The sequence below is a fragment of the Eublepharis macularius genome, chromosome 6, assembly GCF_028583425.1.
Source record: "Eublepharis macularius isolate TG4126 chromosome 6, MPM_Emac_v1.0, whole genome shotgun sequence".
NCBI classification, from domain to species: Eukaryota; Metazoa; Chordata; class Lepidosauria; order Squamata; family Eublepharidae; genus Eublepharis; species Eublepharis macularius.
The window spans coordinates 129409198-129434674 of NC_072795.1; the positions used below are offsets into that span (position 1 = coordinate 129409198).

General features: G+C 44.8%; 1 protein-coding gene across 1 annotated transcript in view; it reads right to left on the reverse strand.

The window, feature by feature from the left end:
* Positions 1-230: 230 nt before the first annotated feature.
* Positions 231-25477, reverse strand: part of ERCC6 (ERCC excision repair 6, chromatin remodeling factor) — a 63013-nt gene continuing 37766 nt past the window's right edge. Inside the window, exons 9-21 of the mRNA XM_054983985.1 lie at positions 21087-21257; positions 20090-20266; positions 18246-18362; positions 17015-17110; positions 14164-14382; positions 12652-12762; positions 10013-10132; positions 9615-9709; positions 6283-6428; positions 5488-6198; positions 5057-5258; positions 3460-3532; positions 231-2802 (exon numbers count right to left, since the gene is read on the reverse strand). Coding sequence (XP_054839960.1) covers positions 2368-2802; positions 3460-3532; positions 5057-5258; positions 5488-6198; positions 6283-6428; positions 9615-9709; positions 10013-10132; positions 12652-12762; positions 14164-14382; positions 17015-17110; positions 18246-18362; positions 20090-20266; positions 21087-21257 — 2673 coding nt within the window. The 3' untranslated portion in view covers positions 231-2367. The remainder of the gene's footprint in view (positions 2803-3459; positions 3533-5056; positions 5259-5487; positions 6199-6282; positions 6429-9614; positions 9710-10012; positions 10133-12651; positions 12763-14163; positions 14383-17014; positions 17111-18245; positions 18363-20089; positions 20267-21086; positions 21258-25477) is intronic.

The following is a 25477-nucleotide window of genomic DNA, read 5'->3' on the forward strand; positions in this document are numbered from 1 at the left end:
AAGCAGCTGCTGGGAAAAGAAGCTGTTACAAAACATCGCTGTGAGAACCAGAGGAGTTAACCGTGTTAGTCTGTATTTGCAAAATAGTAGAGAGTCCAGTAGCACCTTTAAGACTAACCAACTTTATTGTAGCACAAGGTTTCGAGAACCGCAGCTCTCTTCTACATCTGATGAAGAGAGCTGTGGTTCTCGAAAGCTTAGGCTACAATAAAGTTGGTTAGCTACTGGACTCTACTATTTTGTGAGAACTTGGAAATCCTGCAGTGGAAGTGCTGCAGTGGTAGATGATAGCAGCTGCCTTAGGGACCCTATTTGGGTGGAAAGGTGGCATAAAAATGTTAAAAACAGATGAGTGAAATAAACAGGATCCCCCTCAACAAATGAGCAATGCCTGCATCTAGACAGTGCTATAAATTGTTCGTCTAGAGAAATTCAATTTCCCATGTGGGCTTAAAAATGGATGGCTCTTTCAGCTTCTATCACATGCTCCAGCTGACACATATGGTTCTCTCCCTCTTTCATTCTGTCCTCCACAACACCCCTGTGAGGTAGGTTAGGCTGAGAAAAAGTAACTGACCCAAAGTCACCCAGAGAGCTTTAGGGCAGTGTGGGGACTTTTATTTATTTTTATTTAACTTGATTTCCTTTCTCCCCAATGGAAACCCAAAATGTCTTACATCATTCTCCATTTTATCCTCACAACTATCCTGTGAGGTGGGCGAAGCTCAGAGCACGTAAGTGGCCCAAGGTTACCCAGTGAGCTTCCACGGCACAGCAGGGAATTGAACCTGGGTCTCCCAGATTCCCGTCCATCACTCTAGCCACTACACCACGCTGCTGGGGATTTGAAGCCGATCTTCCAAGTCCTAGTCTGATACTCTAATACTGCTTTTCCTACTCACTTGGAAGCTGGAGAAAGGACATGTACCGCCAGGGGTCCATCGCCCCTTCCAAAACATCAGCTCTAAATAAATGCACTTAGGCATGATTATACTGGCAAGAGCATCATTTACTCAGTGACCCTGGAAACCAGCAACAATAAAGTCAAGAGGCTTCCCAATGAACCAGAGTTGCTGGAAGATACCAAAACCACCATGTTCAGCTCTCCAAATTAACATGATTTGCTGTGGATGCTTTAGGATTGACTTCTCCCATGCTTGCTCTCCTAGGCTGACAGCAGCAACCTGCGGCCAACAAATGGAAGCCACGTGAGCCAAAAGGTACCCCCGTCCATCCTTCTGAGCTCGCCAGCAGACAGGCAGCCTTCTGAAAGGAGTCTCAACAACAGCTCTCTGCAACTGGGTCCTCACCATTCCAAGAGAAGGAAGAGAGGCTGGGACTGGGGCAAAAGCCACAGGAATGCTTTGTGGAGGGAGGAGGTCTTGTACCTCACACATGCCCTTATTGTGAACCCTTATTGGGCCCTTGCTCTGCGGAGCCCACTGTACACACACATGGTTCCCATGTACATCGTTTTTAGCGGGAGGCACCTAGACATTTCCTGGGGAAGTAAGAATGCATTTAGAAAGGCTACAGCAAAACAAACATTTGGTCATTACGGTCTAGAGATTTCCTCACCAAGATCACTTCGGAGTCCGGTAGAACAATAAAATGCGTCCAAGGGGCTCAGCATCCAAACACACAAGAGAGAGATGGGCGGGCACAATTGTAACTGGGCAGCCACAGAAGGGAAGGGCACGACAAGGCCCACATCTATCTTCACTTCCAGCCAATCCAACAGAGTAGGAAGGAAAAGAAGAAATGATTGTCCCTCGGGATGAAGGGGTGGACCCTGCAGCGCATCTGAACTGATCACAAAGAGGGAATTTTGCCCTGAGGCCCCATTTCCAACACTCGCACAGCTACTCAGCCTCTGGACCTTTCAACTAATTGGTCCCAGGCACCAGGAGTTCTCTCATACACGTTTTGCTTCCTGAAAACAGCGATCAGTGCAAATGTAACTCAGCACTGAAAACCTTGCTTGTGAAGCACCAGGAGCAACCACTTGCCTCCTCGCTAAAGCACCCATGAGTACCGGAACATGCAGAGCATATACAGGCTAACCGTCAAGCTTTCTGGTAAACTGAGCCACAGAAATCATAAAGCCCAAACGGTAAGCCCACAGCTATTATTTAGGCATCCCAAATCCCAATCACTGCAAGATTTCTTTTTATAAACAAGGAAGGTCCACTTTGTTTCTTATTGCTGCATTCCGAGGTAGACAGCACTGTTGATGTAAAACAGTGTACAGAAGATAACTAAGTGCAATAGTGTGTGTTCATTAAATATGACGAATGTAATACAAAAAGCATTTGTCAGTTTAAAAGAGGAATCAAGAGGGACGGACTGTGCAACCCAAAAACATTATCAGGAAAATTCTGGTTTCAGTTTCCAGAGTCCTTCCCCACCAGAGCTCCTATGAAAAGTGCAAAGGTTTCTCAGGAGCTCTCGGAAGACACAAGACTGTTCCACAGACAGCCTGGATTCGAACTCTTGCAGTAGCTCCTGAGTGCTCGCCTGACCATCCACTTGGGCTTGGAAAGCTATGAAGTTTCGGATGTCTACAAGCAGCTCATCGTGTTCTGTTTCTGTGCGGGGCACAGCCCCCGATGCCTGCTGGAGACCCTCCTCTGCCTGACCGTCTCTTCTCTGGGGTACAACCAGATGGTTCCTTGCCCTCATTTTAGCCAGCAGCAACGAGGAGTCCAGGGCAGCCGGCAAGGATTCTGCTTCCATCTGGCCGTCAAAGTGAACGCTGGACACGGTTTTGTTTCTGTTCTCCTTCCTCAATCTTTCAGCGTCCTGCAGACAGAAAGGGGGGGGAATGTTGGAAGGAGTCCTCACAATCACAGAAGTCAGCCCTTTATGAAAGACGCCACACTTTACAGCTTGAATAGAAATAATCCGACTAGCTTAAGGGACTAGTGCGGAAATTGAGTGCTGTACTTCCCCAGGTTAAATCACATCTCAGCCTCAAACACAACTAGGCGCGCCACTAGAGTCAATCCTACTGTTTTCTACAAGGGCACAACAGGGATGAGGAATAGCCTTACTGACTGTCTGCTTCACTGCAACCCTAGTCTAGGCCCCCTTCTCTCTTTCACTCCCAACATACCTGGCATAGCCTTGGTGAGGGTTGAAAGGGCCCCTCCCCTCCTCCAAGCTGGTAGGATCCAACTCATCTTCTCCCAGGCACATTCCCCATTTGCAGTAAGGGGCTGTAATGCTGGAGTGCCTTTGCCGTAAGGATTACTGAGACTGAGCATGGGAAGCACATCGAATGCTTGAGAAACGCCGCTATAAAAGTCAGGCATTCATAATGACACATATTTAGGGCACGCTGGCTCTAGACTGTCAAACAGCTAAGAAACAAAGGATGCTCCTCTTTGCTGAGGGCACTCAATTTAGAGCAATGCTTCACACCTCTTATATTAAGCCATAACATGCTTATGTTTTCACCTTGCAAACATTTCCTGGAGATGGAGAAGACGATGACGGCCTCACCAAGGCGGGGTTCTTCTTCTGGCCAAACCTGATAGTGAAACATACCATAAAAACTAGAGAATAGCTCCTCCCATGCTCCTATTGCAACACAAGACAGATGCGTGACAAGGGTCAGTCAGGCTTCCAATAGCCCGACTGGAAGGACCACCTGAAGGTTTTATCTGCAGTACCTACTGAAGAACCTGAAGCATCCTCCTCCTCATTTACTCCCTGGCTTTCTCCCTAATGGGAGAAACCATAGCCTATGTCCCAATTGGGACCCAAAGCGACTTTCATCATTCTCCTCTCTTTCATTCTATCCTCACAACAACCACGCTGTGAAGGAGGTTAGGAGGGGAGTATTGACGGGCCCAAGGTCACCCAGCAAGCATTCAGGGCAGAGTTGGAATTCAAACCTGGTCTTCCCAGATCCTAGACCAGCAGTAACCACTACATCACAGGGTACACCAGAAGCACAGAAGTGCCCAAATACTTCGGAGCTGGGAGTCCTAGGCATCAAGCAAGCCAGTCTTCATCAACCCTGGCATAACGTTTATGAAACGTGAACTGTGATCACTTCTCCCGAGAATGTACAAAATGTTACCTGGCCTGAGTTCTGAAGTGGTTATACAATCAGAAATAACTACATAGCCAAGGGCACTAGAGCTTTGGTTCATTATCTCCTCCTGCAGCAGAGAACAGATTCGGCACACCTTGCAGATTTTCTATTTACATTTTGGCCTCGCTTAAGGATGTTCAGTGGGAGATTGTCAAGCTGAGGTGGGGAAACTGAAGGCAAAAACTTCTTGGACCTCTCTGAAGAGGTGCAAAATGCTACGGCGAGGAGCTTTTTTATCTTCCCAACAAGTTGCTATAACTGTTTTGGCTGCTTTACAGAACAGTGGCTCTCAGTGATAGAATTCCTAACAGATAAAGATTTATTGCACATATACACTTCAACTCAGGAATACTATGAGGCTGTGTTTTATTTATAAAAAATTTGACTCTTCTTCTCTACTTGTATTAGTCTGTATATAACTTGCACTTGTGCCTAGAGTATCTTTTGTTCTACGCCACTTTTGTGGCTAATCGTTCTTAATTGATGTTGTTGGGTTACTGTTCATTTTTAACCTTTGTTAAATTTCTAATGCAACCAAAGTTAAATAAAGTTCTTAAAAACTGAGCGGCGCAGAGGGCAATCTAAACTCCCCTCTGTCTGGAGATCAGGGGGCGGGGCCACCGGCCATGTGACCATTTTCAAGAGGTTCCGGAACTCCGTTCCACCGCGTTCCAGCTGAAAAAAAGCCCTGACAAGCGCACGCATGATGCTGCCTTAACACTGAATCAAACTATCAGTCCGTCAAGGTCTGTATTTTCTACTCAGACTGGCACCAGCTCTCCAGGGTCTAAAGTGTTGGTATTTCACATCACCCACTACTGATCCTTTTGGCTAGAGATTGAATCCGAGACCTTCTGCATGCAAAGTAGAAGTTCTACCACTGAGATGCAGCCCCCCCCCCCAATATATGAACCAACAAACTAATGAATACGGAAGAGGCACAATGGGCCTTACTTTACTCTTGCTGGCAAGCTAGACAGGCCATTGGTACCGGACCAAGTGGGCACACCAGAAGCAGCTGTCCGGCACCGCTGCCGAGAGATTTTCAGAGTTCTGAGAGCATCCTGGGCCACACGATTGGCTTCTGCTTCTATCAGCACATAATCTGGACTGGAAGCTTCCATGATGACATCATGTTTCATGACGCTATGTATGCCTGGAAGAAAAAAAGGAATATGTTTCACTTCAAGCACCTCAATTAAATTTTACAGGATTAAATGAAATTCTTAGTACTTTTTACAGCTAATCTCTAAGATTCCACAATGAACCCAATGTAGGAGATTACTTCACCTTCTCTGAGCAAGAAATAAGATCTTGGAGTTTTCTTGGATCTTCCTCCTCCCCCTCCCCTTTCTCTCTTCGACTCCCATCAAAAGCAGAGTTACCTGATTTTTTGAAAAGTTTCTCCAAAACATAATCATCATTTTTCATTGAATCTCTCTCTTCATTTTTGTCTTCCCTTTGGAACTTCCTCTTCTTCACTAGGTGAGGAATTCGCTTGCCCTCAAACTTGGCATCACGAGAGCTTTTGACCTTTCTAGGTTGGTCTTTATGGCCTTCATGGTCTGAATTACGATGTTTTAATTTTGAAGTGCGCTTGTTGTGACCGTTATCTGACCGCTCATTTCTGGAGCCTCCATCTTGTTCCTCACATTGACTGTTGCTCTCTACAAAATTATGTTGCCTCTCTTCATCTACACTCGATTCACCAACAGACAAGGAGCTTAAGTGTCCCATATTCTCAGACACCCCATTCTTTCCTAGCTGTACTCCGGACTGTGATCCTTCAGGTGTTTTGAAAGTTTTCTCTTCCACTATAGTGAAGGAATCTGTATTATTGGTAGTTATCTGGGCATCATCCTCTGGGAAATCGGCAGTCCACAGGAACTTTTCTGTGTTTTCCTTGATGTTTTTAACAGATTCCACAGTAGCAGTAGGTGAATGCTCACATTGCCTTGCTGAGAAGGAACTAGACTGTTTAATGTGTTTGGATGAACTGAGCTCAGAAAAAGGAGAATATTTTTTAGAAGCATCTGCGGGGGTCATACATTTGCGCTTTAATGCCCTCTTTGGTGTTGGAATGTCTGAACCAGTGCCTGAAATGCATCACAGAGGAAGTAATTAGTAGTGTTTGCCACCCTTTCTGCTATGCCAGTGCAACAGTCTCTCCTTTGACATACCTGCAAAAATAGCACTGGTTTCTGTCCCCTGAGTCCCATCTGGGTTGGTCAGCGTAAAGAGTTCGTAGAGATCGTTGGATTTGAAAAAGCGCTTTTGTTTGGGGTCTTTCAACACTCTGTTTGTTAAAAACTGCTTGAAGATTTGTCTGGAAGACATGGTATAGTGTGTTAAGACATGCGCAACTCTTGGTTGAAAGCAGCAAATGCAAGAAAAACTTTGTGATGTGAATTTTACTCGAGAGGACGATTGCGCTGAGTAACGAGTTCCCTGTTTCACATAGATATTCTGATTTATTTCAGTAACTTTTAAGCAATTCACCGACAGCTAACCATATGAGTTTACTGCATTTAACAATCCCAGAGTGCGCAAAGGAAATATCCTATCAGATGTCATTTGTCCCCAGTAGAAAATATTTCGTGACAACTCAAAGCAGCGCATTTTGTTTTACAACAAAAGGAGAAATCCCCATAAAGGAGGGATGGAAAGCATATCACATTACACAAGCCAAGATACTGTCATAGGCATCCAAAACAAAAAGCCATAATGAAATTCAGATCTGGGTCCAACAAGAAGAGACAAAAAGACAGACTCTCTGATGGAGTGAGAGGGTGTGCATCCCCCCCCCAAAAGGGGATGGGGAAATATAGATCCAAGGTTCAGGGATCCCTCCAAAATCTGGGATTCTTAAAATCTGAGACAGATTCTCTATGGTTAAAAAGATCAAAGAATCCCAGATCAATTCAGCCAGATATCTATGGGGAAAAACTATCTGGGAGACTGAGGGTGGCATTTTTCAAGCAAACTCCACAAATTTTCTGGGGATCTACTCCTATCCTCTTAAGACCCTCCCCCCCAACAAGTTTCAAGATTGGACCCTGGGATCCAATTCTATGGGACCCTGAAGAAGGTGCCCCCAACCACTCTTCATTGTTTCCTATGGGAGAAAATTCCAAGCCAGCTCTCAGGCAGAAACACACAGGGGCAAGACTGCCAGTGGCCAAAAGCACACTCCCAATTGCAATCTCAACCCAGAAAAAGTGGAATAGAACCAAACTGAAGTCCCCCCAAACCCAAGCACCCCCTGGACAGAATGCCCAGCCACTCCCCATTGTTTCCTATGGGGGAAACATTTCCAAGCAGGCTCTCCGGTTGAAGCACACAGGGGCAAGACTGCCGGTGAGCAAAGGCACACTCCCAAATGCAAGAGGAAGCCCAACAGAACCAAAGGGAATCAAGGGGACCAACCTCAAACCAGAGAATTCCACCCAAACCAAGCTGAAGCAAGGGACACTTGTTGCAACTTAGCCCAACTGAACCAGTGTCACTCTCAGAGGTCAGGCAGACAAGGAGAGCTCCTGAATGGACTGGCCACTCACTCCCATCTCCTTTCTCTCCCCTCTTGGAAAGAAGCAGAAGCCCAGGTAAGAGACAGTCAGTGGCTGAAGCCATGGTTCCCGGATTTACTCAGGGGTCTGGATCCAGGTTCCCAGTTCGGATCCCGGATTCTCCAATTTGATTAGGGAAAGCTGGATTTAGTCAGATTGACAGAAATAAAGCTGTTTCCCAGAATCCTGGATCTGGATTACACACCCCTAAGGACAGGTGAAGGTGAACAGCATAAATTCCATTTAGTCTAACAGTTAGAATCAGCTTCTCTGACTGGGGTTTCCAGACAAGCAGTTAACACTTTCTTGGTACAACTATATAACAAAAGAGCTGAGCGAACCCCAAGTTACGGAGGACAAACAAGTAGGAAATCTCACCAGCTCAGAGAATATCTGTATCATCAACGGGGAAGTATTATTGCTTCATTTCTATTCAATGAAAAACAATTTACCATTGCTTCGTTCAACGCTGCACTTGCCTGGCTAGTAGTTTAAATGCAGAACAATTATGCTGTAAGGACAGACTCAGAACTAGCAGACGGCAGAAGAGGGGAAGATTTAGGATGCCCGAAAAAGACAAACTAACAGGGAGCCCAGCTCACACAGACTGCCTTTCTCTAACCTTAACCTCCGCACCAAGCAAAGGAATAGCACGTCTCTCAAGTGACATCTCCAGTACGTGGCAAGGAAGCAGCGTGCATGCTTCATGTGCAAAAACACCCGCTTTAACCTCACAACAATACTGTGAAGATGGGTGAGACAGAGAGAGGGGGTGGCTTTGTTTCTCCAGGAGTTTCATGACTTTCATCTGGTCTCTGATGTCAAATACACAAGCTGCTGTCCTGGATGTCATCATGGCAGGACTTGCGCATAAACGCCAACTCCCTCTTCTATTTCCCAGTTCACAATAATCATAACATTTGCCATGATGTCTTAATCGAGTCACCAGAAACTATCATCTGCCGCCAGACTAAAAGCGAGCCATGGATTGAAGTAAGGCTTCTGATTTTGAATTTGGGAAGCACAAACTTGCGACCGCGTTTACAAGGATGACTGTGGCATCTGAACAAGGGCACTTCCCACCCCGAAAATAATCTTCTGCCTCATCAGAAAGGAAGCATCACAGAGAACAGGGAACAGAAGACGCTGGATCTGGGGTGGGGGGGTGGGTGGTCTGGGGTGGGGGGAGGTCAGTTAATGTGTACATCAGTACCCAGCAAGTAGGTTTAGGGCACCTTTGTCTTCAAAAATGATTTTTGACTGACCACCACTGAAACTAAGGAAGCTTACTTTAAAATGTACTTCTGTGACAGTGATCTAAATATTTTGAGATTCACAAGGATTTTAAAACTCTCCCTCAAGCAGCAGGGGGGGAAAAAAAACTCCTCGGCCACCTTCTGTCTTCAACCTGTCTTTATTCCAGATTGGATCTAGTGACTATGAGCCTGTTTGCAAACTTATTTTATGCTTTTAGCCACTCCCTTGTCACATTGCATCTGCTGCGTGTTCCTTCAAAACTGCGGGACTACAAGCAGGGGCCTGAGTTCTCGCAGAGAGCATTTCGATCTGCCATTCTGACCTTTCCGAACAAAAACAAAAACTCACAAGCACGAGAGATAAAAGCAGCATATAGGCTTTTTGCTTCTAGAACAGGGGAATAACTCCAACTTCTAAAAATACAGAAAAAAAATTTGCATTAAAGAGAACAAAGCAGATCCCACTGACATTGGAAGTAATTTCATTTCTATTTACAATATCTTGAATCTCGGGATTTACAGTTCTTGGGCCAAGCTAACAGAGTATCACCCGGGGGTACACAGCTGCCTGAGAGTACACAGTCTTAAGTTCTGTGAAAGAAAGGACGGATATAGCCCTTAAAAAAGAAACGCTGTTGCGTAGAAGGGGGCTACTGGCGCAAATCCATGCCCCGACAGTGTCCCACTGACCTGTGGTAAATCTTTTCTTCAATGGTCCCCGCAGTAAGGAGCCTGTAAATGGTCACCTCTTTTGTTTGACCTATTCGCCAGGCACGCTCTCGAGCCTAGAACACAAAGGTAAGTTTGGCAACAGGCATCTTCAGACACAATAGGGGGGAGAAGATGTCCTTGACATATAACACAACTGTAAGCTCTTCTTATATAGGACTAAAGCAATGTGAAGGTTAACCTTGAACCTCATAAGCCTCTGAATGTTTTCTCCTCCCTCTCTGTGCTTTGAGAAAAAGCTGGATATACATCAGCAAGATACGCTTTATAGTTAAAATACCTTAATTTGGGGTACATGCCTGGATTTCATTACTCATCAAGTCTATCCCAAACTAAAGCTTCTTTTTCCGAGGACCTACCTGGGTATCCGTGCTGGGATTCCAGTCAGGGTCGTAGATAATCACTCTGTCTGCACCTGTCAGGTTGACACCGAGCCCACCAACTCGGGTAGTAAGAAGGAATACAAATATGGATGCATCCTGCAAAAACGTTCAGCACAAAGAACACTCAGGAAAGCTTCAAATGGCCTGCATAGGATCTGCCAACTTTTTACTTGTACAGTGCCATCAGTGCGCCTGGCACAGAGTACGGGACAGCACCTAACAACTGACAGTGTTTCCTCCTCGGGCAGGGGAGTTTTAGGCTTGATAAGGATAGGGAAGACAGACTATGCAATCTTATGCAGAGTTATTCTCGACTAAGCCCACTGACTTTAATGGGCTTAGACGGGAGTAACTGTGCATAGGATTCAAGTGTAAGAGGCTGGGCCAAAAGTCTTCATGGAAAACATGGATTTGAAGGATCTGAGAGAGGTGTCGGAGAACAAACTAAACAAGCAAACATATTCTTGCTTCCTAAGGTTTCGATCCTAAGCATTTTTATACATGGGATCAAGTTACACTGAAGGTCACCCTGATTAGATAAATTTAAGACTGGAGTATGAGAAAAATGAGTGCTGTAACCGCACAGTGACGCCTAGCATGTGCTGTTTAAGTGCTGGGTTTCACAATTTTTCTTTGGAGCTGTAGTTTTAAAAGAGCGCTGGATCGCATTGCTGTGGAGAGAGAAGGATCCACTCTTTTTGTAAAACAAAGAGTTGGGAGGGAGGGGTGGAAAAGAAATGAAGCTTTTGGCTAGCTCCCTTAACTCCTTAGTTGCTCAACTGCACAATCTCCCCCGCCCCCTGCAGATTCCACGGGTGCGGGGAGGGGGGGGGACTGCGTAGTTCAGCAAGCCTTCTGGGTGGAATCTGTCAGATCTTAAAATAAAGAGGGTGGGGGAGACTGTGTAATTCAGCAACTAAGGGCACTAGCCAAAAGCTTCTTTTCTTTTTCACCCCTCCAACTCTGTTTTACAAAGAGTGCATCTTCTTTATCCAACACGGGAAACAGTGCAAGGGAGCAAAAGAGCAAGTGCAAGGGAGCAAGGGGAGCGCGCTTCCTCTTGCTGCTGCCAGTGGGCTCCCCTAAATGCACTCGGGAGCCGAGTGCGCTGGCAGCAGATAGAGGGAGCCGAGCAGACAAGATGAGACGCCTAGAGAAAGAATCTCTGCCAGGGAAACGGGGGATTCTCCCTCTTCTCCCCGACAGACATTCTTTCTCACTACATTTCCCATTGAACCTTGCAGGAAACTGACGAGTGTCCTCCATGCATCAGGAGTCTTGTCTGTTTTGGCTGTGAGAACAAGCCAAAGTAGCAAATGTAATACAAGTGTCCAGTGGCGTGCTTTAGAAGGGACCCCTGGCCAGTGTCATGAACATTTTAGTGTTGCATATATCAACACTGCAAAAACAGTTGCTCAGACTTGAAAGCCGTGGGGGATTAAGTTTTACTGAGCACTCAAAAGGATGATAGTTTTGCAGCATGGATATTTGGAACTAGATACACTAACAGTAAAGGTAAAGGTAAAGGCAGTCCCCTGTGCAAGCACCGAGTCATTACTGACCCATGGGGGGACGTTTTCTTGGCAGACTTTTTACGGGGTGGTTTGCCATTGCCTCCCCCAGTCATCTACACTTTACCCCCAGGAAACTGGGGACTCACTTTACCGACCTCGGAAGGATGGAAGGCTGAGTCAAACTTGAGCCGGCTGCATGAACCCAGCTTCCTCCAGGATTGAAATCAGGTCGTGAGCAGAGCTTGGGCTGCAGTACTGCAGTTTACCACTCTGTGCCAAGGGGCTCTTACACTAACTAACATTGTAATCCTGAAATGAGGTACTCCAGTCTAAATCCACTGATATCAACGGGCTTAGACTGGAGTAACTCTCCTTAGGATTGTGCTGTAAATTTGGGGGAAACAGGGAAGTGTAAAGGTTGTGGAGAAAAAGCATTTTGCACATTTTTGCTAGTATGCCTTCACTGCACTCACTGTTAGAGGTCATCAGCTCCCCTCCCTTCCAGCTTCCCACACTGGAGGGATAGCGAATCTGTTCATCATCTAAGGAAGGGGCTCCTTCTAAGGACCAGGGTGGCAGCAACCTTGCTGATGCTAAGCAGACCTGGATGAGAAATCACCTGGGAACCCCCTGGACGCAGCACCAAGTGCCATGTTAGGAAGGCAGGACTTAAACTGCTTAATCAGTTAACGTTCTTCCAAAAATTACCCAAACCAAAGCTACACTTCCAAACAGCTGTCTAAAGGAAGTCAGTCTTGCTACTCAATCCTGGGATTTTGTTCAACAAAATGTCAAGGCAAAGGCAAAGGCAACCCCACCAAACACTGGAGCAAACAAAAATGCCTGATCGTAGTGACAAAGAATACACATTCTGGACACATTTCTGATTTCAGTGATTCCTCTGAGGAAGGTCATCGGAATGGGGGAGGAGGGGAGAACCATCTATGACACTCTGAGGCCCACGGAGAAGAGGTCGGATAAAAACCGTGTGCAGTCACAGAAGTCTGCTGCCATTCCGCATAACAGCTGCAAATCCTGACCAGAACAAATCCACACCCTGCGAGTGGCGAACAGGCAGCAGCCTGGCCAGGCATTTCTCACCTCATTGTATCTTGCTATAAGTGGCTGCCTGGATCCAACTGCGGTGGTGCCGTCCATTTTCAAGTACGAATAGCTTCTCTGCCTCAGAAACGCTTCCAAGATGTGCAGCATCTGCAGCATTGAGGGGAATGTGTTTTGATGAGCACCAACCATGAGCCCCTACCCTTCTATTCCAGGACCCCCTGGCACAGGCGCCATTTAGGAGCCATTTTACATGCTACTCTTAGCAAATGCCCCTCTGCATACCATGCTTTGCCCTACGTGCATTTCTCCCCTGGGGAAAGTGAGCCACCCCTCCGCACATTCCGAATATGCAAAATGGCCCGGAAGAACAGCAGCCTCAGAAGACTTCCCATTGTTCCTTCGCTGCTTAGCAATAAACATCAAAACAAGAGAAGCTACCATGGACTAAGCACCAGAACAAAAGGGAACCCCCCCCCCCAGTATATAGTCAACACCAGTATCAAGTTTGAAAAACTTATTTCTTGAAGTGCAAAAGTGCAGAAGTGCTACAGGTATAGTCAGGGATCATGTCGTAGAAAAAGAGCTGGAGGAACTCATTAGCATAACTCATTAGCATATGCCATGCCCCTTGACAGCACAAGAAGTATCACTGGCATAACTGATTTGCATATGCCACACTCCCTGACATCACCTATCCTGGCTGTTTTGAACCTAATCTTGGCCTTTCAGGGCCGAAATTGGGCCCAAAATGGCAAAAAGAGGCTGAGAAAATGGCTGAAAAGGGGTCCAAAATGGTCAGGATCGGGTTGCTGCTGAGCGGGGGAGTGACCCACCACCCATCAGAGGCCCGATCCAGGCCGTTTTGGCCCCAGTCAAGGCCGAAATGGGCCCAAAATGGCTGAGTCAGGTGGGCGGGGCCACCTGTCATGTGACCTCTTTGTGGAACTGCCAGAACGGCATTCCTGCACGTTCCCCCTCAAAATGAGCCCTGGGTATAGTCAATAAATATCATTATCAAAAATATCATATGAACATAATAATAATTAGGTAACAAGAGTAAATGATGACCAAGATACAAAGTATAACAATAAAGAGGTTCCAGCTACAATCTCTGCTGGTTAGGTAGTGATCATACAGTGTAGCTGTTTCCTCTTACTTCAGTAAGAGCAATAAACTAGCAATAAACAACACACTCAAATTCACATTTATATAAAAAAAAGCAAAGGTGGTATTTGCAAACTGCACCTAAGAGTAAGGGAGCGCTCTTACTGGTGTAAAACGGCATTTTATGCATTCCAAGGCATTTATTTATTGGCTTTATTTATACCCACCTTTCTCCCCAACGGGGACCCAAAGCGGCTTACATCATTCTCCTCTCCGCTGCTGATCAGAACCAACCAGCAAGGAAGAGCCGAGATTCCATTTGCAGAGCTTTAAAGCATCGCGTTCCTTGGAGGATTCACTGAATGACTTTCTAGTCGGCAGCAACTGAGCTGTGCTGTTTGCTTCAGCCCAAGCAGCAACCAAGTCCGCGTGAGGATCGCCTACCTGCCGTGACTGAGTGAAGAACAGCACTCGGTGGCCTTGCTTGTGCCATATTTTCAGCAGAGACTCGACGACTATCATCTTCCCAGAACGTTTCCAGTAACCAAAATGATCCTCTTCGTTTAATTCTTCATTGGGAACACCCTTCAAAATCTTAGGGCCTCCAGAGAAGAGATCTGGGTGGTTGCAGATCTTTCTCAAGGCTACCAGTCCAGAGAAGATCTACACAGAACACAAAGCCCAAGGTTTTCAGTTCTCAGAATGTCCCTATCCTTCCATGCATTCTTTTTTAAGGTATCACCCAAACAGAACTGAATGAAAGCAAATAGCTATTTATTTCTTTTAAGTTTTTCAACGGCAGATCCTTCTTTCTATTGTAGTATAAATAGCAGTGTCGACAGAATAGTCAAGGTCTAGGAGCTGCTGTAGCACAGTGGTCAAGTGGTTCAGCTGTGAATCAGCACTCTACTGGTTCAAATCCCACTACTGCCATGAGCTCAGTAGATGGCCTTGGGGAAGCCACTCCTTTCACCCCCGGCTGCATTGTGGGGATAATAATAACACTACCTTGTTCACTGCTCTGGGTGGGGCACTAATCTGTCTAGAAGAGCGGTATGTAAGCATTATTATTATTTTTATTGTGACCTTAAAGTAGGGAGATCCCGGCTCAAACGCTCCTCAGCAACAAAGCCCACCAGATGACCTTAGTTCAGTCACTGACTCTGAGCGTAACCTACTGGTTGTGAGGATAAACAGGGATTACACGGCCCTGAATTCTTTGGGATAAAAGATATAGTAAAAACACAAGCAAACAAGGCCAAGTAAATGCTGCATCAAAGGATAGGCAGGCAATTCACTGAGCTTCTTTGCTCAAGCTTCACTGAAATGAATGGGAGGAGCAGAATACTCCCCAATTTTATATTAAATCCGCAATTTTTAATTTTTTTATACAGCATCTGAACTTGAAAGGCTCAAAGTAGCTTCACACACAGGTAGCATCTGACAGATGCCAATGGAATCATAAATTAGATCACAAATTATTGTGTTAAGACATATTATTCATGCCATTCTGAAGCTCTATGTCTGCTCTAACGTGCACATGGTGGCATCTCCCTCCAAAGTCAACATCGGAGGCAACCAGCCGCCCAGAAAACTTTCCTGTCTATCAAAGGCAACAAGGAAAACCCTGCTTACACAAGGGCTCCATGTATGTACTGAAGCTCTGACATGAGCCACGAGCCCCCGTGTTTGATCGAGCTAAACGCATTTAAAAGCTGGCACAGCACAGGATGAATCAGGAAGCAGACTGAGCCTTGCATCTTTCATGAACGCACATGGTGGCCTCAGGAAAGCCACCGCCTCTCAGTTGCAGGAGGAGGTCAAAAAGCCTTACAAAAGTTTTTTTATTCTAGGGAAGGCAAGATAAGATATGTTAAGAGCTTCCCGTACCCAAAAGTTCTACCCAAATGCTGTATTGAAATAGGTTATAAATGTCTTAATCACTGAACTGATTAAATTTCCCCCCAATCACAGATTTTTCCCACGGTCATCTCTTCCCTCCAGAATGTGTTACTGCCCTGGGGTCCTGGTTTCAATAAAAAGGTGACGCACAACATGTCCTATTTAAAGAAAGGGGAAATCTTGTTCAAATCTTCTCCCGCACAAAAGCTTCCTAAAAGTACGGAGGAGACGAATGAACTGGAAACTGCATTTCGTTATCTACACCTCCTGCTCCCGGCAGGCAAACCCAAGGCCCATCTTGTCCAGCATCCACACAGTGGCCAAATAGCTACTCTGGAGGGCCAACAACGGGGCACAGAGGACAAGGGCTCCCCCTGATGTTGCCACCTGGCATGTCGAAGTCCAAAACGGATCTTGGATTTACTTCCTACACTGGAGCAAATAAGCCAGAGATATGACATTTCTTCACCATTAAGTGCTTTTAAAAGTAATCAAAATGGTCAAATAAAGCATGAAGAGGAACATGTGATACAACAGTTTTAGTTGAGCCACTCTCCCTTCCTCTTCAAATGCTGGGATCAGCACGAGGAGGCGTGCTGTGACAACACAAAGCTGTTGTATGACTGAGTGTGACTCTCCAGGAACTTAGGTAGCCCAAGATCCTTTGACCGGAGACATGCTTTCCTGAGACAGATGGTTTTCCATATAAGGTATCTACGGCACAGGCTTGGAACCAAGCTACAAGTGACGCCTTACACCGGTTGGACACTTGTCAGCTTCCCTCAAGTTTTGATGGGAAATGTAGGCATCCTGGTCTTGCAGCTGTAATGGAGAGCCAAGCTGTAAAACCAGGACGCCTACATTTCCCATCAGAACTTGAGGGAAGCTGACAAGCGTCCAACAGGTGTAAGGCGTCACTTGTAGCTTGGCTCTTGGAAAGAAGGCTGGCCGCCCCTAATCATTTTCTCTTCCTACAGCTCTTGATCTCACAATGTCTTCTGCAGAACATACAAATCTAGCCCTCCAGATAGGAGAAAACGATTTAAAGGACTTGGATGCATACAAGCTAATTTTCATTCTATGTTGTCATTTCACCCGAGCAAGCGGCAGCGAGATTTGCAAACTAGTTTGGTGGTAAGTGGAGAAGACGGACATTTGTTTACTCTCAAACAACTTGGTGCTTCATTTCTTTGCACATTATTGTTAAGAGTTGCTAACAGGTCTGCAGAAAAGCGTCTTGTCCTTTTAGCAGAAGCTTAAATGTGTGGAAGTGAGTTGCTGAAGCTTTTTAGATAACATCACCTGAAAAATAAACTGCTACTAAAAGAAAAGGACAGTTTTTCTTCCACGTAGTTTGCAGCCCTAGCTACCGTGCAATTTTAGCTCCACTAACCTGCATATCTCCATTGAGAATCTGATACACTTCTTTGGAATCAATGAAGTTTTTGTAAACTTGATGCTGCTCTTCTGTTAAACGGCAAAATAGAACCTACACAAAAACAATGCAGAAAATCATATTTATGCATTGTTATCAGGGTAAAAGAGAGGCATAAAAAACAAATATATTCCCCTTCCCACAAGGAGCTTACAAACTAACAACTGGGCAGTTCGCCCGCCTTCTCCCTGCTCAGCTGAGCTCACTGCCCCGCCTTGCCTGTAGATCAGCTGGGCAGGGAGAAGGTGGGTTTGCCCACCTTCTCCCTGCTCAGCTGAGCAGCAGGTGGGCTCTGCAGCCCCCCTTGCCCTCAGATCAACTGGGCAGGGCAGGCATAGGTATGCTCGGCAGTCCCACCCTTTTCCAGCTGACTGGTTGGGGACAGCACGACTGCGCCTGCACCAAATTGGAGTTGTTGGGAACACAGTTACCCTTTTATACAGTAGGATTTAGGTATCTGTACAACGTGATCAAAATCACTGCACAACTTCAGTCCCCAAACAACACAACAATGGAAACAAGTTTGGACGCAATACAAATAATGTACGTTCTGGGGAGTAGTTCTGTCTCACAGTGGCGCGGCATGTAACAAATGCGGGGGAAAGCAGGCACCTGTCCAATTTACACTGCAATCTGGAAAGCCACCCTCTGACACAGCAGAAACGCAGTTCACAACTCTTTATATGCAGCACTCTGCTGTTATATTAAAACATCTCAATCTGCATACAATGTAAGTAAGATTCTTTCATGGTCCAAAACTAAAGCAGTAACCTACAACCCTGAGATCAAGGGACTGAATACTTTGTGCAGAATTTCTGCCAATGTTCTTGACCTGGTGGCACATACATATTTTGCACTCAATAAATTGCTTAAAAGAAGTCTCTGTCCATACCCTTTTCAGCTTTAAGCTGTATCTCTGGTTTCTGGACCAAAAGGGCCCGCACTAATTATTATTATTAATTTCATTTATAGTCCAATGAAATTTCTTCTATCCAATGCAGCTTCATAAGTTAAGAGAAAGCAAGAAGAGAGCAGGCACACATGAGCTGTATTGCTCCTTTTTGTGTTTCTAGGGTGCTATATAAAGGGGGGTGATGCCTACCTTGCCCCTCACTGCATTTCCTTCAAAGTAAGCAGAGCCACTCTGAGAAACATATCAAGTCTGATAAATTATACAATTGAACCATACCTGTTCATTTTTATCTGGCAGAGAGAGGGTCATTTTAACATCTGACTTCATTCTCCGCAGCAGGTAAGGATTAATGGTATCCCTTAAAACACAAGCACACTTGTAGGCAGTTTTCACCTTTGGAAGAAGAAAATAGTAAAGTTTTTATCCCACGCTTCCTATTAAAAGCTGTGTGGGTGAAAGTTACCCCATTTTACCCTCACAACAATCCTGTGATGCAGATGAGGGTGACATAGAAACGGCTTTGGGTCACTCAGCGAACTTCATGGCTGAACAAAGATTTGGACTCAAATTTCCGAAAGTCTGACATGTCAACCACAGTACATCAACATTGTAACGTACCTAAAAATTATGCCATTAAGCTAGAATATTCTGCAAACTTTACAAATGGACAGGTGCCCATACTGATATTTTCTAGAGGTACTTGCTTTTTTATCTTACAATGAAAATCAAATTTGCAAGAAAACTCGTATTATATTAAAAAGCGACGGTGTCTAAAGACACTATTTAAATAATCAGTATCTCTCAGAACAGATACTGTCCATTTGTTCTGTAATTTGGTGGCATTTGTTTCATTTATAGGATTCTCCCTATTTACATGCAAACAAATAATCAAATGGAATTATAGAAGGCATGTCTTGAGTACTTGCCAATTAACATGGGTATCAGTGCTCAAACATACAGATAAATCCCACACAACATTGTGGACAGGAACTGAAGACTGCAGACCTCCAGATGTTACTAGGCAATGAAGCAGGTGGGCCACCTGTGAAACTGCCATACAGGAATTCCTTCTGAGACTGCAAACTAATGGTCACTCTGGCCAAAAATGGATTTCACAGTTAAGTAACGATCTGGAGAGGCAATGCTAATGTATACAAAACATGTATTTTTCTTCAGGCAAAACACAATTACTGGTCTATACTGACCTACCTAAAATGGTAAAAATTGCCACAGGATGTTAAAGAAAGAACGTTCCAAAGTGAACACAGACTGACAGTTTCTGTTGAATTTCATGAATGTCTATAAGTTGTGTGCCCTGGCCTGGATAGCCGAAGTGAGCCTGATCTCATCAGATCTCAGAAGCTAAGCAGGGTCGGCCTTGGTTAGTAACTAGATGGGAGACTGCCAAGGAAAAACAGGGTTGAAGAGGCAGGCAATGGGCAAACCACCTCTGTTAGTCTCTTGCCATGAAAACCCCACCAGGGTCACCATAAGTCAGCTATGACTTGACAGCACTTTCTACCAGCACTATAGTTGTGTATTTCTCCACTCTCTGGCAACACAGGCAGGGGACGGTCAACAGTTACCAAAGTATCTGAGTTTGAGATGGCTGACACGTACTACGCTTTGACCACTGAATAACACATCATGTTACACATGCAAGAGAAAGTACCAGGTGTTTAAAAAAACCCATTTCTTTTAACAGACCCAACAAACTGCTTTTGGAAAGTTCTTTGGTTTCAAGAGAGGCTTGCCTTGTGATGGGGGGGAGGCTGCTCTTCAAGGACATAAATCCAAAGCACCCTGCAGTTACAGATATCACGGAGCTTAAGGCACACAGGGATGGCTTCGACCATTTCTATAAACCTAGGTGCGATCATCTGTCATGACCACTGCATTTCTCAGGATACTAAGTGCTTCACTGGTATTTACATCACATGACCTTTAGCCATCCTGCAGTTAATTAAGACTCCCAGATCCCTTTCTGCCTAAGTCTTTCCTGGCTAAGGAGTTGCTATGCAGGATAATGTACTAGAACGTGCACATTCAACCTACGATTGAGCTTTCAATCGTACCTGCATAAGATACACTGGCTGTAGAATGCACTATATTAATTTTACCTGAACTGGAGATGCGTTTGCATATCCCCCCATGGTTATTGGAACGGAAAATTGCTCCATGAAGACGGGAAGCGTTCCAAGTTTCCCAGGAAATACAAAGTCAATGAGAGACCAGAGCTCCTTTAGGTTGTTTTGCATTGGACAGCCAGACAAGATGATTCGATGTGGAGTGCAGAACTACAGGAGGAGTTAATAATGCATTTTACAAGTACAGAAAAATATGCCAATTGTCAATGAATTGTTGTATTTTACCTGTACACAGCATACATTTCTCTGAAATAAAGCCCTTTCTTGTTGGAAAAAAAATAATAGTAAGAGGGAATACAGAAAGAAAAAAAAAGGATGGTATAACAGGTGCGGGCAGCAGTGAGGAGGGGGAAAGGGAAAGATGGTACTGCCTCCTTTGCTGTCAGCAGAGCTTCCATTGGGGCAAAAAGCTTCACTTGGGAGCTGGGGAGGAAACAAAGATTTCGCCCAATTCTCCATCCTTGCTGCAGCCCTCTGTGCTGCACGGCTTTTTGTCCATTGGGGAGTTTGACTCCCATCACTGAGATAATGGGGAACTGCTGGGAGAAGGGGAGACGCAGGGAAGAGCCACTGCACCAAGTGCCTTGCACTTGTGGTTTGTAATATCCAACCCACAATAATTAAATAGGGTATCTGCACCATGGCTTCTCCAAGCTATATGCTGTCTTCACACCGAAACGGAGTGTGAAATCCCCGATACTTACATTTCACATAATCGTGGTTACCTCTTATAATTATATGTAAGGTCCAAAATACATGCAATAAACACCTTTATTATTAAGCTTATTTTATACTAAAAAATGCAGGGAAGCTGAATAAAGTCGGCATGTTATATACTATGAAATTAGGTCAGTCTCAAGGATGGGATCTGGAGCAAATGACCCACCGAACCTGACTGTGCCTTATTACTGTGCAAGAGAGTTCACTTAAAACCTCCAAAATGCTTACTGTCTGACTTCCAGGCCTGTACCTGTTTGCAAGCAACTGTAACCGCAGCATTCGGGTTCCGAATTTTATGCCCCTCGTCTAGAATCACATAGTGCCAGTCGTAACCGTGGATGTTATCTTGCAGCAAGCGAATATACGAGTAGGAGGTGATCAGAATACCATTACAAGCCGCAATTTCTCGAATCAATTTCACCTACAAAGAGAAAGATACGTTGCCAGTTATTATCAGAGCGAGAAGTTGAACACATGAAGCTGCTTCATACTGACTCGGACTCTTGGTCCATCAGGGTCAGTATTTTCTACGCAAAAAGAGGACACCACTTTACAGAGTATTTCCAGACTGGGTTGTAAGAACACCTTATCCTTGAACCGTATCAGAAGAGGTGGGTCTGCCTTGAGTGCTCACTGAGCATCGAGGCGGCAGCCAGAAAGAAGGTTGTCTTGACCAGGAGAAGCTTCAGGGGACATATTATAAGAAGGTCTAGACAGGATAAGAGGCCAGCTCCATTGTGGGACTGGGTGTGTAGGCAGGGTGTGTGAGCACACACGTGCATGCCACAGACCCCTCTAAGAAAGGGTGTAGATTCTTTTTGTGCAAAACTGAATTGACCTCTAACAGGGTTGTGAGAAGCTGTTACAGCCCCAAGATGGACCGTCAGAGGAGACTGTGACAATTCACAGATGCAAGGATCACTATTCTTTCCTGCATTCCCCTCCCCTGACCAAAGTCAGGCAGGAAGGATAAACTTGCCCCCTTCTCTCTGCACAATGCACCCCTCACCCCCAATCTATGTGTCTGTTAATCTACATAAAGAGTATAACCATCGGCATTAATTTTCCTACAGTCTGAAAGGACTGTTGGAGGGAGAACACCACATGAAATACATGCAACCACCAGGCCCTTCAATCAGAAGACGGCAAGACATTAACAGGAAGTACAACACAGGAGCTCCTACACTGACCCACAGTTTGGGGTGCAAGTGCCATACGTCATGCTTCCTTTGACTAGTTCACGCCTCCTCTGTACAATACTGTTCTTAGGTAGCAATCATAACTGTAGTTCGAGAATTTCCAATACATTGATAGTTTTGTTTAAAAATTTGAAGCTTTGTTCTTTAATAGGTTTTCACATAATTCTGTAGGAGAGTCACTTAATGCTACTAAATTCCATATGATTTTGATTTTCTAAGACTGGGAGGTATTTCTCGACGAGAGATACCAAACTATTTTTTTTTTAAGTATTAATTAAAGGAGAAAATCTTATTGTGAATGTAATTGATATAGACTGGTGCTTAACAATAATCATAATTCTCTAATTTTCAAAACTGGCTGTAAAAATCTGAGCTCTCTTGCTCCCATAAGCAAAACCTGTAATTTTAGAAAGCCAGCCTGCATGAAAGAAGTGATAATCATTCCGGGAGAGCGAGGCACATATTTTCTGAATACAGATTTATTGTCCTTATTTCCGAGCAATGTCTATTGAAAAATAATATAGGCATCTCTACTCAAACACTTAAGACAAATCATCTCAGGCGATTTCAAATTAAAAGCTTGTAAAATATGTAACCTCTCCTAGATTTTGCAATTAATAGGGTACGTCTGCAATTAGCCTGACTTACAGAAGGCGGCTACAATGTTGTCATTAAAAGATGTTTTGTGAAAGTGCTGCTGTTATTATGGAGGCTCAGGAGACCAATCCCTCCTAGAGGGCAAACAGTGTAGTGGTGGAAAACAACAGTCATAAATCACAATGTCAGCCAGCGGAGAGAAGAGTAGTACAAACGCAGGCACACGAAGGCCATTCTCTGTACACACAACACAGCAGAGCTCTACTCAGGATTTACTGAACCTGTAATTAATTAAAATTTCCTTCAAGCCAAATCTTTATTAAACAAGGATTTGTGCTGACAATGAAGGAACACAGATGCAACAGAGGTTTTTTTTTTAAAAAAAAACATGCATTCATCACCAACCATTTCTCTGGTCCAGAGTAAGGTAAGGTTTGCTACAGGTATCCAATTCAGTTAAGGGAAGGAGATTTGCAAGAGCTCCCCCCCCCGCCCCCCAGTGCTAACCACTATTTTGTAAGCATATCCATTCCCTGTCCAGGAACTAATTCTTGAACCTACCCCACCCTCACTTCTCCCTCCCAGAATTGCAGGCCAGAGTTTCTAACTTCTTCTTTTACTGAAAGTTTGGATTTCTGATAACTGTACCCTGCTTAGCATGTAGGGGAAGAAAGCACAAGTTGATGAGAGGACTGTGAAGAAGCTAGGGTCTGGGGCAGAAGACTGTTAGCAGAGGAAAACTGGAAATATCACTAGATACAGCGGCAAAAAAAATCAAAAAGGGAAAAACGGTTCCAAGAGATAAAAGGGTAGTGGTGGAAAGGGAAGGATGACAACAAAGAAAATGCTAGATTTTAATGCAGATCAATTCTGCAACAGCTTAAACTCTGGGGGAAGAGCAGGAAGGGGACCGAGTTGCAGATGACTGGATTTTTCAGGATGATGATAACCAGGATGATGATAAGTGATTGGCAAAAAGCTCTGAAAGGACCTCTGGGTAACAACACAGTAAGTATAAAGCAATTAGGGCCAAAAAAGCCACACTTCATTTATACATTCATGGAGCCTAAAAGGGCAAGGACTGACTAGGAAAGAGCTCTTGGGGTCATGGTGGATACCCTCCATGAAATGCCAAGTTGGTACATGTTTTGATGAAAGAGCAAATCGGATGCTATGGATTATAAGGCAAGGGAACGAAAACAAGATGGCAAACCTGGGTAGATCTAGGAATGCAGGCTTGCCCTTGAACTGCGCCAACCTAGTACGTTAACCCTCACCACTCCATCTGCTCTCTTTGTCTTTGCCCAAAGAGGAAAGCGTATCATCTGTTCCCCCATAATGTATTCAGCAAAGACTAAGAGAATTCAGAACAATTTCTTAGCCCCTTAACTATCATAGCGGCATTTACAGCTTTCCCTCCATCTAACCAGAACTGTGGCCCCCTCATAGCCTTCTCTCTTCCATTTTAACAGACTTCTGGGTCCTTTGCGGGGAAAAAGTGGAGGGGGGCTGTCCCTTAATGGTAGAACATCTGCTTGGCTTTCAGAAGGCCCCAAGTTCAATCCCCAGCTTCTCCAGTTAAAAGGATCAGGTGGTTGGTGATGTAAAAGTCCTCTCTCCAGAGGACTCCAAAGAGCCACTGCTGGTCTGAGAAGGCAGTACTGACTGGACAGACCAGTGGTTTGATTCATTATAAAGGCAGCTTCGTGTGTTCCAAAGATGTGCTGCACAAAAAACAAGGAATATGGTTACTTAGTAATAAATTCATCCTTTTCCTAATGGAAGTCTGGCATGTTGCTTCCTCCAGGTAGCAGGAAAACAACAATCCCCCATCCAGGAGGAGGGGATGTCTATTTACCAGAAAGTGCTAGATCACTTCCATAAGTAGAACCCCCTCCCTCATATAGAAGCGTAACTATACCTAAGAAAGGTTACACAGAAATTGTACAGAAGAGAGGAGGATCCCCGAGAGACTCTGTTTCAATCAGTCTGTGTATATAACATCAAAGCTATTAAGGGGTGGATAAGACAGCCTTGCTTTCATGTATAAGAAGAAGCGACACCCCCCATCTCCCCTGTTCAGTGCAAGTAGAGCAATCTGTCAACCGGGGTAAACAACAGCAGTACGGTCCCTACGGGACCGGGCTAGCCCCCTCTCCGTTCATCAACACAGTGATGACAAGCAAAGGTTCGGGCAGAAGACCAGGCAGTGGTCCTTCAAATTTTCCTTAGCTCAGAATGAGGACAATAAAGATGCTGAACCCCACATGGGATGTGCAGCAACAGCCAAAGGACTCTCTCTGTGCAACCCCAGTGCGATGTTCATTGTATTACTGGCAATCATTAATCATACAACAAGCGAGGCCTGATTCAGACAAACCTGCAGTCTGAAGTGTCCATGGCGGATGTTTATTCCCCTCTGTGCTTTACACAAAAATATAAACCATCGTATCTCTCACTACAGAATAATCTAGCTCATAAAGTTAATTTCATCAATAAAAAATAATTTTACATACATGCACAAAAATAAGAACAAAAGGAGTTGAAATTGAAAATGAGGTACAAACAGGAGAGAAATCACTTGCATCCTACAATGGAAACGATGACTGGTGTTCGAAGGGAAAACACTGCTACGCTGACTTGGCTCGTTCTCCCCCCGTCTTGTTTTTCTCCCCCTTTTCAGAGAGAGGATTTTTTAAAAAAAACCATTTTATCCCCTCAGCAGTCTCTACCCTTAGAACGAGGAGTCTGCTGGAACGGGGCCTTCACAATGAGGCCTTGAGAAAACTGAACGTCACGGACAAAGACTCCCATTGTTGGGTGGTTAGAGTCCTTCCCAACTGAA